Genomic DNA, 13,343 nt, shown 5'->3' with positions numbered 1-13,343 from the left:
ATGTCTTTTCCAATCAGATGTGTCTCCTGGAGGCAGCATATTGTTGGATTTGTTTTTTTAATCCATGATACCAGCCTATGTCACTTTATTGGAGAGTTTAAGCCATTAACATTCAGAGTTACTATTGATATATGGTTTGTACTTCCATCCATGTTTGATTATTTATCCTTTTTTTAAAAAAAATTTAGTTTGTTTCTCCATGATTATCCTTCCCCTCGCCCTCTGTCTTTACCGAGGCACTTCCTACTGATGGTTTTTGGTTATTGTTTTTCATTTCTTCCTCGTGTAGTGTTTTGCTCAAAATGCTTTGCAATGCTGGTTTTCTGGCTGCAAATTCTTTTAACTTTTGTTTATCATGAAAGATTTTTATTTCGTTGTCATACCTGAAGCTTAATTTTGCTGGATACAGAATTCTTGGTTGGCATCCATTGTCTTTCAGTGTTTGAAATACATTTTTCAATGACCTTCTTGCTTTCAGGGTCTGTGATGAAAAATCCGTTGTTAACCTTATTGGTTTACCCCTGAATGTAATCTGTCTCCTTTCTCTTGTAGCTTTTAATATTTTCTCTTTGTTCTGTATATTGGATATCTTCATAACAATGTGTCTTTGCGTTGGTCTACTGTGATTTTGTGTGCTCGGTGTCTTGTATGCATCTTCAATTTGTATATCTGTTTCCTTTTTATTTCTGGAAAGTTTTCTGTAATTATTTCATTCAGCAGGTTACTCATTCCCTTGGTTTCCATCTCTGTACCTTCTTCTATCCCGATGACTTGTAAGTTTGGTTTTTTTATGTTATCCCATAACTCTTGGATGTTTTTCTCGTGATTTTTTACCAGCCTTTCTGAGTTGGCTAGACTCTTTTCAAGATGATATATTTTGTCTTCATTATCTGACGTTCTGGCTTCTACTTGCTCCACTCTGTTAGTGATACTCTCAATTGAGTTTTTAATTTGGTTTATCGTTTCCTTCATTTCTAGAATTATTGTGTGATTATTTTTTATAATCTCTATCTCCTGATAAAGATGCTTACCTTCTTCTTTTATCTGTTTATGTAATTCATTCTCAATGTGTTCTTTCGCTGCTTGAATTTGCTGTCTCGTATCCTCTTTAAGGTTCCACTCATTAGGTACTCTTTTAATCTATATTTTGCCTTCTCTCACTCTTCCCCTACTCCAAGTTTATGTGTTTTCTTGTGGGCTAAACTTTCTGTCATCTACACAATTAAAAGTTCAGGTCTCCACAGTATTGCATTGATTGTAGCTAATTCTGAAAAACAGAGGTGTTTTTCTTATTGGGTAGGAGACAAATATACAAACAGGCTCCAAAGTAACCCATAGATGTAGAAAGATATGAAGCATTTCTCATTATTTCTTCTTGTTTTGTAACACTAGGATCATCAAAACTATTAACTTAGTTTCATGTTTCACACTATTGGCCAACCCTGAAGTTCTCTGAAATCAGCATGATGCACCTGGCCTTGGAAAAGTTTCTTGGTTATTATAAACACAACAAAGTCATTATCTTTCTTTCCTCATTAGATTTAACTTGGAGAAAGAAAAAATTAGATCTAATAACTTTGAACAGACTTTATTATCTAGTTATGGCAATATTAGAATTTATAATAAGGACAAGAGATAGAAGTTCACTATATACAAATGTAATACAAATACTTTGTTAGTAAAAATAAATGTGCCTAATGTGTGACCATAATGAAACATTATATTAAAAAATTTCTGAAGTTGAATGTGAAATACATGCATTTACAAAGCAGTATAACATTTGAAATGTTGCCAGTAATGCATTTTATGTTCCAGATTCATTCTACTTTGTCCATCTTACTCTCCTGTGGGTACTGTACAACACACAAAATGTTATTAGCTTTGTATTAACTTCAGTTGACTAAAAGGTTCTCACTGCTTTCTTGAACTGCTGTGGTTCATTTTAGTGACAGCCTCTATTCATCTTCCTGGCAAGTTCCAAATCCTGCCATTTATGTGATATGGTTGAACAAGCTCAGACTAAGCAGCCCCTCACTGGAGCATCTAATTAAAAACTTTAATTCTAGAAAGACTCTTTTACTATATATGATAAATATATAAATGAGTTGGTATGTAATGCTTTGTTATTGCATCAGATGGCATTTAGTGTTAGTTATGTTCATTAAGTGTTTAGAATTTTCACCAATGCAAAAAAGCTTGTACTTCATAGCTTCATCATCAGAAATAAATGTAGATAAGTATGAGGGTTCTTAACTTCTGTAGAGAGTTACTCAGTTTTAAAATTTCACAATTTATATGTAGAAAGTGCCAATACTATTAAAATTATGATCTCTGATTTTTTAAATCATGATTTATTTTGGCAGTGTGTGTGTGTGTGTGTGTGTGTGTGTGTGTGTTTATTCTTAAAAACCTCAAAGTGATTTTGAAATAGACTCTGACTGAAGGCACTGATGCAGTAAGCAAACCCTGGTGAGAGAGTAGAGAGAACTAAACAATTGTTCCCAATACTGCTAACTACTGGCACAAGGTATGTAACTTCTTTATTACTCCCTATTATAAGTTACAGATAAGAACATCTATATTACCTACTTCACACTGGGTTTGTGAGGACACAGAAATTTGCTTTGGAAATGTGCTTATAACATATTGTACTATTTCAAATTGATTTCCTTCACTTAAAATCTAAATATTCAGCATATTTTTATGGTTTGAATTATTTCTTAAACACTAATGTTCAACATGAATAAGCCAATCTTTTGTATTAAATAAAGAAAAACATTTAAAAAAAAGAAAAGAAAAGAAAAAAAAAACTGTGAAGTAAACTTTCTGAAAATAGCAACTTGGAAGAGAATTCTGATGGACAGCTGAAACTGTCCTCACAGGTTCAGTCATAACCCATGCAGACATAACACAGGAATCCCTACCTGTCTTCCTTTATTCTTGCCAGCAAGGGCTCCAGCCACCCTAATGTGCATTCACAGTGTGCATCCAGAAAAGTTATGACCTGCCCTTTTGAAGCAGCTGCTCCTCGAAGACGGGCTCGTATTAACCCAGAGCGCTCTTCCATCCTGATAATTTTTACTGGTACTTCTAAATTTTTCACATAATTCTCTAATGTCAACTTGAGAAAATCTGTAACATGTAATGAGAAATTTTTTTATTTCAAAAAAAATTGAAAGTTTTAAGACAGAGTAGAGATACTTTCAAGGCAGATATACAACATACAGAAATGGTGACAAAATCTTAGAATTTTTTTTTGCACTAGGGAAAATAATATAAGAAATTTCACTAGTTAATTAATGTTATATATTCAGTGATATAAATTTTAAATATAAGCAATTGATGGGGGAAAAAAGAAATATATTTGAAAGTAATTTTGGCTGATCTCTTAGGTTAATAAAGGCCAAAAAGAATAATAACAAAACTGAATTAGTTAATATTTCCTGGAGTGAACACTGTCAAAATATACTGATGAAAATTTGATAGGACGTTGATTGGTTATAAAGCAAAATACAGATCATTGCTTGGCTATCTTTTTGAGCATAATAAAGCTTTATAATAAAATAAGTACAAGAAAAATATTTTATACCTCTTTCACTGGCATCATCTACCAAGATGACCTCAGAGAGCAGGTAGTGTGGGGATCGATTTATAACACTGTAAACAGTTCTAAGGAGAGTGCTCCAAGCCTCATTATGAAACACAATGACTACGCTTGTGTTGGGAAGTTCATCAGGGTAGACTTTTGTCTTGCATCTGGAAAAGAAAAAAGAAGAAGAATGTTAATAAACTCATTTTTCATTCTGATCATCATGAGAAAAAAGTATTCATAATAACACAACTTTAGACTTGAAAGCCCCTTACCAAGGAAACATTTTATGAATATCTGAAATCATTTTCCTTTTTTAAATGTGCTATGAGTAATCACTTGGCCTTTTGAAAATTAAATATGCATAATTACTAATATTTTATTCTAACTCCTGCAGAGAACAAAGCAGCGTGATTTCCACAAGTCTAAGGAAAAAAAAATCTGAGAAAGCTAAAATAACATTCTGAGACTGTCAATAAAAGACCCAGTACAACAGAGACAGTTGAATTCATTTAGTGGCTGTGATTTTATTCTTTGTTTGGGAAAAAAATAATATTATATAAGTCAAAAATTCACAAGAACATAAATAGACATGATTCTACAGGGATTTAAAGCATGTAAAATGGAGATTGCTTTTCTGTTCTAGAATCAAATCATGTATGATTTCCATTCCATTTGAAAATGCCATAAACCATGTCTAATTTCAAGTCAAGGTTTGGGAGTCAAGATCTTGCCCCTAAAATTTCCTGTTTACTGGAGATCAGAAAAAAATAATTGACTAGCAGCACTTCTGAAATTTTAACATGCATGGACACCGCCTGAGGAAAAGAGTGCACTGTGACCTTAACCAGCACCTGGAGGGCCCACATTTGGCTCAATGGCAGCATCCTCTTTGGGGTGCCTAGTGCTAATCCACCTGCTGGTGGCCCTCCTCTGCATGGTCATGTGGGCTGTGGTCAATAGGATCTGGTGGAGCTGCCTGTAGTGGTGAGAGACCTCTCAGAGGTTTGGAGTCTCCCCTCATACATTTCTATGCTTGAGGTGCTGGGGAACCTGGGTCTACTGGTGGTGATTCTGTGGAGGCAAGGGTGAGCCAGTCCTCATCAAGGTCCCTAGTAGTGCTGTGAGGTCTCTCTCTGTGGGGCTTGCTCTTTGGGGCCTACCTGATGTCGCTGGCAATCTAGAACCCCTACCCTTCCCAGGTGTGTACCTCTGTAGGCATGGTCCTTGTGGTGTTGTTGTGGGTGCTATGTACAGGTATGTTCCCCTGAGTCAAGGTGGCAATTAGCTCCGTGCTGCATGGTGGGGGGCAGCCGGCACTGATAGCAGCTGGCATGGCTACAAGCAGGTTGTCTCACTGCTTGGTGCTGTTACATGTTCCCCCCTACCAGCCTCTATCATATATTCCTCAGAGAAGACTGTGTGGACCTGTGTGGTCCCTGAGCTTGGAAAGGTGAGACTCTCCCCACCCTTTGCATGATTCTGTATTTCTAAATAGCTCCCATAATTCAGATGCTGCTGGTCTCAGGAAGACACAGATTCATGAAGAACTATAAAATGATTGTCATTATTTCTGACCTTCATGCTTTCAGAAAAATTTTCAACTTTCCTTACACATCCAAATATGTCCAGATTTTACCTTTCAAGCAATTGCTACAAAAAGGTAGGTTTGATAAATAATATGTGCAATAGTCTAAGTGATCATGCCAGATTTCACATGCAGAGGGTATTCCCCATTAATTTGTCAACAATCAGACATTTCTGTCATGTAATTTTAAATCATCATGATTATAGAGTGCAAAATATTCCACAGGGCATCTGGAGCAAAATAGAAGTATATTCACGTTAAGCTATTTTTTTTTTAATATAAGGTACAGAGGGCCTAAACAATGAAAATAATTGTATAAGATAATATAAATCAGATACCCCCTGCTACTTGTGACAATCTATTATATTACACGACACAAAGTGGCATTATTAAAATTTGTTTACTTCACAAGTTAGTGAAAAACCCTAATAAAATGTTGGAGATGAAGGCACATAATAAAACAAAATATATTGTGTGCCTGTCTCAAATGATCTTCTAATCATTTAAAACAGCCTAAAAATGGCCTGTTCATTGAAATCTGCACAATACTCAGTTAAGAATGGGCATAACCCACAATCATAACAATTTTCAGCATATTTTTATTTAAAAAGTATTTACTAAGTATCTACAATACAAAAGATGCTGTGCCCTAGAAAATCAAAATGTAAATTTTGGAAGAAGCATTTGAACTCATATCCATCTCTTCCTGTTCTGGTGGTAAAATTCAATTGATCTCCCTTGCCTGTTCATCATTTGACTTGTATCTCCAGGCAGCTCAACATGATGTAGCAGAGAAAGCCATCTAGGTAGGTGAAATGGGCTTGGCTCTTTAATTCTATCACTGTCCTCAAAACCTACAGTTCTGCCTTAACAAAAAATCCCATTACTTTCAGCATGCCAAGCACAAAGTATGACAGAGATCATCATAAATAAATAATTAAATTTGGAAAAAATAGGATGTAGACGGTCTAATAGTCAGCAACCACAGACTTGACCCAAGACTTTAAGTGAATAAAGTGTTCTCAATGTCATTTAGAATAAAAGTGACATTTTTTAAAATGGAAATTTCATTGGTTACACTAAATGCCAACTAAGAGCATATGGATGAGATATGAATATAGATAAATTATTTAAAATATCAAACTAAAAGCAGATATTTAGGTCCAACATCTTAAACCATTTATCAAGTTTATTTTTGTGGTTAAAAAATTCACTTACAAGTGTTAATTTTATATTCATTATATGTATCAAAGTTATAATTAGCTAATTTACTATTAATGTAGCTACTGTATTAACTTAGAGCAAATATCCACTGTCATTATTTAATGTAGCATAAAAATAAAATGTGAATAATAGGTTTATTAATTCTTCTTCTTTTTCTTATATAAACAGTCATTCATCAAAGAGAATAAAGTTTCAGTATATTAGATGAATAAATTCTAGAAATCTAATATATAGTATGATGATTATATTAATGATTTTGCACTATATACTTAAATTTTACTAAGAGAATTCATCTTGCTTTCCTACCACAAATTTATAGTGATACATTGAGCTGATTATTTTAATTAGCTTGATTATAGTAATCATTTCCTAATAGTTATGTATATCAATTCTTCAAGGTTTACATCTAAATATATGCAATTGTTATTTTTCAAGTATACCGCAATAACTTTGGAAAATGTCATTTAGCAGAGAAGACTTAGTTAATAATAAAATAATTAGTAGGATAAATTTTAAGCTATACACATTAAATATTTTCTATGTCACTTTATCCAGTTATCTCAAATGCACACATCTGTAGGCACAAGAGTTATAATTTTCATGATATCTAATGGATTTGTGATATATTGCACTGGTGTGAATTTTTGTATTTTATCAAAGTCATTGTGTTCTAAATTACAACATGATTTTATGTACCACTTGGAAATAAAAATAATGCTGCCAAATAAACTATAGCACAATTTTCTCTTATCAGTAGAATCTACTTAATACCTAAATAGAGAGAGTGATGCCTTGGCGAACATCTGTAATCCCAGCTATTCAGGAAGCTAAGGGAGGAGGATCACAAGTTCAAGGCCAGCATCAGCCACTTAGAAAAACTGTCTCAAAAAAAAAAAAAAAAAGCCTAGGGATGTAGCTCAGCCATACAGCACCTCTAGGTTCAATTTTCCGTACCACAAAAGCAAGCAAACAAATACCTAAGTTAAATAGAGCTTACAGAAGAGCTTTCATTTGGAACTTGATGTCAATGAATATTGCCATCTTAATTTTTGAGTCAACCACATAGTGTCCTGGTGATTTTTAAAATTTTTTTCACCAGTTTCAAGCTGCATTGCATAGCAGATGGGAGGCAAATGCTCAGTTCATATCTCAGTAGTAAAATATAAAAGTTTTACTCTTTGGATATCTTGTGTGGTACAATAAAGTTTTTATAAATTTATATAAAGTGATTTTCAAACTTTAAGGTAAAAATGAATTATATAGGGATTTTGTTAAAACCCAGATTCTGATTTGTAGATCTGAGATGAGCCCATGGTTCAGCATCTCTAACAAGATCCTTAGGGATGCCAACACAGTTGGTCCCGAGTTGACATAAAAAGCAAGGTTACATAACTTGCTTAGCTGATGATTAGCAAAAAAGATTAAAAAAAATAAAAATACGGAATTGTAGTCAATGTTTTAACAATAAAATGTTTGCTTCATCATATGAAACAGGTAAATATAATGTTTTGATTTAACATGCTGAAGAAAAAGTACTCCATGTAATGTTTATTTTAGAACATGCCGTGGGCTGGGGATGTGGCTCAAGCAGTAATGCGCTGGCCTGGCATGCGTGAGGCACTGGGTTTGATCCTCAGCACCACATACAAATAAAATAAAGATATTGTGTCCATTGAAAACTAAAATAAATAAATAAAATAAATATTAAAAAATTCTCTCTCTTAAAAAAAAGAACATGCCATTAGTATTTCAGCAGGCAGAATTTTTAACTCATCAATTTTTTTCCATAAATAATTGAAAACCAACAAAACAAGAAAATCATCTGAGGAAAACATGTCTAAGTTCTTCAAATAAAATAAATAGATGTGACTTAGGTAATGGTCTCCTCTCTCAGATAACATGAAAAACAAGTTGTGATATTAAAAGAATAATTCCACCATGTTTCAACTCACTTTGTATATCTTTCACATAAGATTACAGTAGGTATTTTTAAAGGTCTCATCCAAAATATGTGACAGATATTGCTTAATATACATAGCAGAGTATAAAGCTCCAATGTTAAATTGGAAGCTCCAATGATTAAATTGTGTGTTTAGTTCCTTGGACCATTTATTGATTGGGTTATTAGTTATTTTGGTGTTTAGCTTTTTGAGTTGTTTATATACCCTAGAGATTTGTGCTCTATCTGTGTGCAAGTGGTAAAAATTTTCTCCCAGTGTGTAGGCTCTCTATTCACCTCAATGATTGTTTCTTTTGCTGAGAAGCTTTTTAGTTTGAATCCATCCCATTGATTAATTCTTGATTTTAATTCTTGAGCTATAGGAGTCTTATTAAGGAAGTAGGGGCCTAATCCAATATGATGGAGATTGGGGCCTACTTTTCTTCTATTAGACACAGGGTCTCTGGTTTAATTGCTAGGTGCTTGATCCATTCTGAGTTGAGTTTTGTGCATGGTGAGAGGTAGGGGTTTAATTTCATTTTGTTGTATATGGATTTCCAGTTTTCCCCAGAACCATTTGTTGAAGAGGCTATCTTTTTCCCAATCTATGTTTTTGGTGCCTTTGTCTAATACAAGATAACTGTAATTATGTGGGTTAGTTTCTGTGTCCTCTATTCTGTACCATTGGTCTACCAGTCTATTTTGGTGCCAATACCATGATGATTTTGTTGCTATTGCTCTGTAGTATAGTTTAAGGTATGGTATCCTGATGCCACCTGCTTCACTCTTCTTGCTAAGGATTGTTTTAGCTATTCTGGTTCACTTATTTTTCCAGATGAATTTCATGACTGCTTTTTCTATTTCTATGAGGAATTTCATTGGGATTTTGATTGGAATGATATTAAATATGGACAGTGCTTTTAGTAATATGGTCATTTGACAATATTAATTCTGCCTATCTAAGAACAAGGGAGATCTTTTCATATCCTAAGGTCTTCTTTAATTTTTATCTTTAGCATTCTGAATTTTCCTTGTAGAGGTCTTTTACCTCTTTTGTTAGGTTGATTCCAAAGTTTATTTATTTATTTAGGCTATTGTAAATGAGGTAGTTTTCCTCATTTCCCTGTCAGAGGATTTGTCACTGATACATAGAAAGGCCTTTGATTTTGGGTGTCCTTTTGTATCCTGCTACTTCACTGAATTCATTTATAGGTTCTAGAAGTTTTCTGGTGGAATTTTTTAGGGTATTCTAGGTATAGAATCAAATCATGGGCAAATAGTGCTAATTTGAGTTCTTCTTTACCTATCTGTATCCATTTAATTTCTTTCCTCTGTCTAATTGCTCTGGCCAGTGTATCAAGAACTATGTTAAATAAAAGTGGTAAAAGAGGACATTCTGAAATAAATTGAAGAGTATTGGTATTAGTTCATTTATAAAGGTCTTGTAGAACTCAGCTGTGTATCCATCTGGTCCTGGGCTTTTCTTGGTTGGTAGGCTTCTGATTGCATCTTCTATTTCATCACTTGAAATTGGTCTGTTTAAACCATGTATATCATCCTGATTCAAGTTGGGGAAATTATATGATTCTAGCAATTTTCCAATGCCTTTGATATTTTCTATTTTATTGGAGTACAAGTCTTCAAAATTATTTCTAATTATCTTCAGTGTTTCTTTAGTGTCCATTGTGATATTTCCTTTTTCATCACTGATGTTAGTAACTTGAGTTTTCTCTCTCCTTCTCTTCATTAGCATAATTAAGGGTCTGTCAATTTTATTTATTTTTTCAAAGAGCCAACTTTTTGTTCTGTCAATTTTTTCAATTGTTTCAATTTCATCGATTTATGCTCTGATTTTAATTATTTCCTGTCTTCTACTGCTTTTCTGTTGATTTGGTCTTCTTTTTTGGGCTTTGAGATGTAATGTTAGGTCATTTATTTATTGGCTTTTTCTTATTTTAAGGAATGAAATCCATGCAATGAATTTTCTACTTAGCACTACCTTTATAGTGTCCCAGAAATTTTGATATATTGTATCTATGTTCTCATTCACCTCTATGAATCCGTTAATCTCCTCCTTGATGTCTTTTGAAACCCACTGTTCATTCAGTAGCATTGTTTTGTCTGCAGGTGTTGGAGTAGCTTTTATTTTTTATTTATTATTGATTTCTAATTTCATTCCATTATGATCTGATAGAATGCAGGGTATTATCTCTACTTTTTTATATTTGCTAAGAGTTGCTTTGTGGCATAATATATGGTCTATTTTAGAAAAGGATACATGTGGTGCTGAGAAGGAAGTGTATTTGTTCATTGAAAGATGAAATATTCTATATATGTCAACTAATTCTAAGTTATTGATTTTATCATTGAGTTCAATAGTTTCTTTGTTCAGCTTTTGTTTCAAAGATTCATCCAGTCATGAACTCGGTATGTTAAAGTCACCCAGAATTATTGTGTTATGGTCTATTTGACTCTTGAACCTGAGAAGTGTATGTTTGATGAACATAGATGCTCTATTGTTTGGGGCATATAAATTTATTTTTGTCAGGTCTTGTTGATGAATTGTTCCCTTAAGAAGTATGAAATATCCTTCTTTATGTCTTTTGATTAACTTTGGCTTAAAATCTGCTTTATGTAATATAAGGGTAGAAAGCCTTACTTGCTTCCGAAGTCCATGTAAGTGGTATGATTTTTCCCATCTTTACACCTTCAGTCTGTGGACATCTTTTCCTATGAGTTGAGTCTCTTGGAGGAAGCATATTGTTGGGTCTTTTTTTTTTAAGTCCAATCTGCAGTCTGTCTTTTGAATGATGAGTTTAGCTCATTAACATTCAGGATTATTATTGAGACGTGATTTGTATTTCCATCCATTTTTGTTTATTTTTGGTATTTAACTTGACCTGGTTTCTCCTTTGGTTAGCTTTTCCTTTAGTGTAATACCTCCCTTTGCTGATTTTCATTGTTTTTCAATTCCTCTTCATGGAATATTTTATTGAGGATGCTCTGTATACAAGCTTTCAAGTTGTAAAATTTTTTAACTTATGTTTATCATGAAAGGTTTTTATTTCATCATCAATCCTAAGCTTAGTTTGCTGGATATAAGATTCTTGGCTGGCATCCATTTTCTTTCAGAGCTTGATATGTGTTGTTCTAGGATCTTCTAGCTTTCAGAGTCTGGGTTAAAAAATCTTCACATATTCTATTTGGTTTCCCCCTATATGTAATCTGATTCCTCTCTCATGGCTTTTAATATTCTCTCCTTTTACCATATCCTAGTCATTTTCATTATAAAGTGCCTTGGTGTGGATCTGTTGTTTTGTACAAATTTTGTTAATTTTGTACATTTGGCATCATGTAAGCCTTTTGAATTTGGTTTTCCAAAATTCATTCTTCATTTTTGGAAAATTTTCTGATGTTATTACTTTGAATAGATTGTTCATTCCTTTGGTTTGGAACTCTATGCCTTCCTCTATCCAAATAACTCTTAAATTTGGCATTTTTATGCTATCTCATATTTCTTGAATGTTCTGCTCATGGTTTCTTGCCATTTTCACTGTGTGATCCACATTTTTTTTTCAAGATTATATATTCTGTCTTCATTGTCTGAGGTTCTTTCTTCCAAGTGGTCTAATCTCTTGGTGATGCTTTTAATTAATATTTTAATTTGGTTTATAGTTTCTTTCATTTCACGGATTTCTGTTTTTTTGTTATTGTTGTTTTGTTTTGTTTTTTAGAACCTCTATCTTCTTATTGAAGTAATCTTTTGCTTCCTATATTTGTTTATATGACTCTTTGTCAAAATGATGTTTTGCTGCCTGTATTTGCTCTCTTAATCATACTTTAATTCACAGAATGTTTTAATTATATACATCCTGAACTCCTTCTCTGTCATTTCTTCTGCTGTCCTGGCCATGAATTCTAATAATGTGGTATCTTGGTTTGTTTGAGGTACTTTCTGCCCTTGTCTTTTCATATTGCTTGTGTGTCTTTCCTTCTAGCACTGTGGATCCTAGGAGTTACCAGTTTTACCCTCTACCCTTATATTTCCCCTATAGGGATCCAATACCTCTCATTTGAGGCAAAGGACAGTGTTATCAGATAACAATATAAACAATATATGCCCTAAAAACAAATGTTTGCTAATAAAACATTACAGTTTGGCCACAATGTACAGAAATGGTGAACTTAATTATTATCTACAATATACTCAATGGGTTTTTAAGAGGGTTTTTATTTTCTGATTGTAGACAGAGATCTTGGGGTGATGAATAGGATGGAATGCCAAGGAGGTAGGAGGTGAGGATATAGAATTATTATATCTTAGGACACGTGCAAGAGAAATGTAAAGAGAAAGATTAGTAGCAGGAGAAGGTAGAGAAAGTAAATTTGGGTAGACAAATAATTGGGAAGACAATAGAGTACATAAAACAAACACACATATATATTAAGAAAAATTAAAAAAAATCTTTAGATAGCAGAAATTTGTGGGAAAAAGTTAAAATAATAAAAAAGAATGAGAAGGATGTACAACACAACTGTAATATGCTTTTTAGACATGCCATTCCTCAAAAATCCTAAGTCATGGTTTCACATACTTTGCAGATGTGAGGGTAGGAGAAGCTCCCTTCTAGAGAGGGGAAAAATAGGATTGAAAAAAGAAAAATTTTGAAGGAAGACACAGGACTTGTTTTGGTTGAAGATCAATATCTTTCCTGCTTCTCTTCTCATCCAATAGGTGGGGTCGTCTATTGTTAGCTGGTATCCACCCCAAGGATGTTGAAGGTAACCAGGGTGTCATTGTGCCAGATTGGTGACTGCTGGAGAGAGGGGGGAGTTAGAAACTGGGTACCTGGAAGATGGTGATGAAGGTGACCCAAGATGTAGGCTCCTTCTTTGAGTGGTGGGGTTTACAATCAGTTGGGGGTAGATGGGCGATGATGTTGGATGATGAGTTCAGCACTGAGCTCTGTGGTTTGCAGTGCTGGCTGACTTCAGAGCCTATG

The 13,343-nt window shown here is 33.7% G+C and overlaps 1 protein-coding gene across 3 annotated transcripts in view; it reads right to left on the bottom strand.

Moving 5' to 3' along the window:
- Window positions 1-13,343, bottom strand: part of GALNT13 (polypeptide N-acetylgalactosaminyltransferase 13) — a gene marked incomplete at both ends in the record, with an annotated part of 482,292 nt that overhangs the window by 242,784 nt on the left and 226,165 nt on the right. For all 3 annotated transcript variants that reach the window (XM_081261707.1, XM_081261705.1, XM_081261706.1), the window contains 2 exons: window positions 2,925-3,132; window positions 3,590-3,756. In XM_081261707.1, the coding sequence (XP_081117833.1) occupies window positions 2,925-3,132; window positions 3,590-3,756 (375 nt within the window). The remainder of the gene's footprint in view (window positions 1-2,924; window positions 3,133-3,589; window positions 3,757-13,343) is intronic.

Source organism: Spermophilus citellus (genome assembly GCF_964194105.1).
Source record: "Spermophilus citellus genome assembly, chromosome: 11".
In the NCBI taxonomy this organism is placed as follows: Eukaryota; Metazoa; Chordata; class Mammalia; order Rodentia; family Sciuridae; genus Spermophilus; species Spermophilus citellus.
This window is presented reverse-complemented; position numbering and strand designations above follow the sequence as displayed.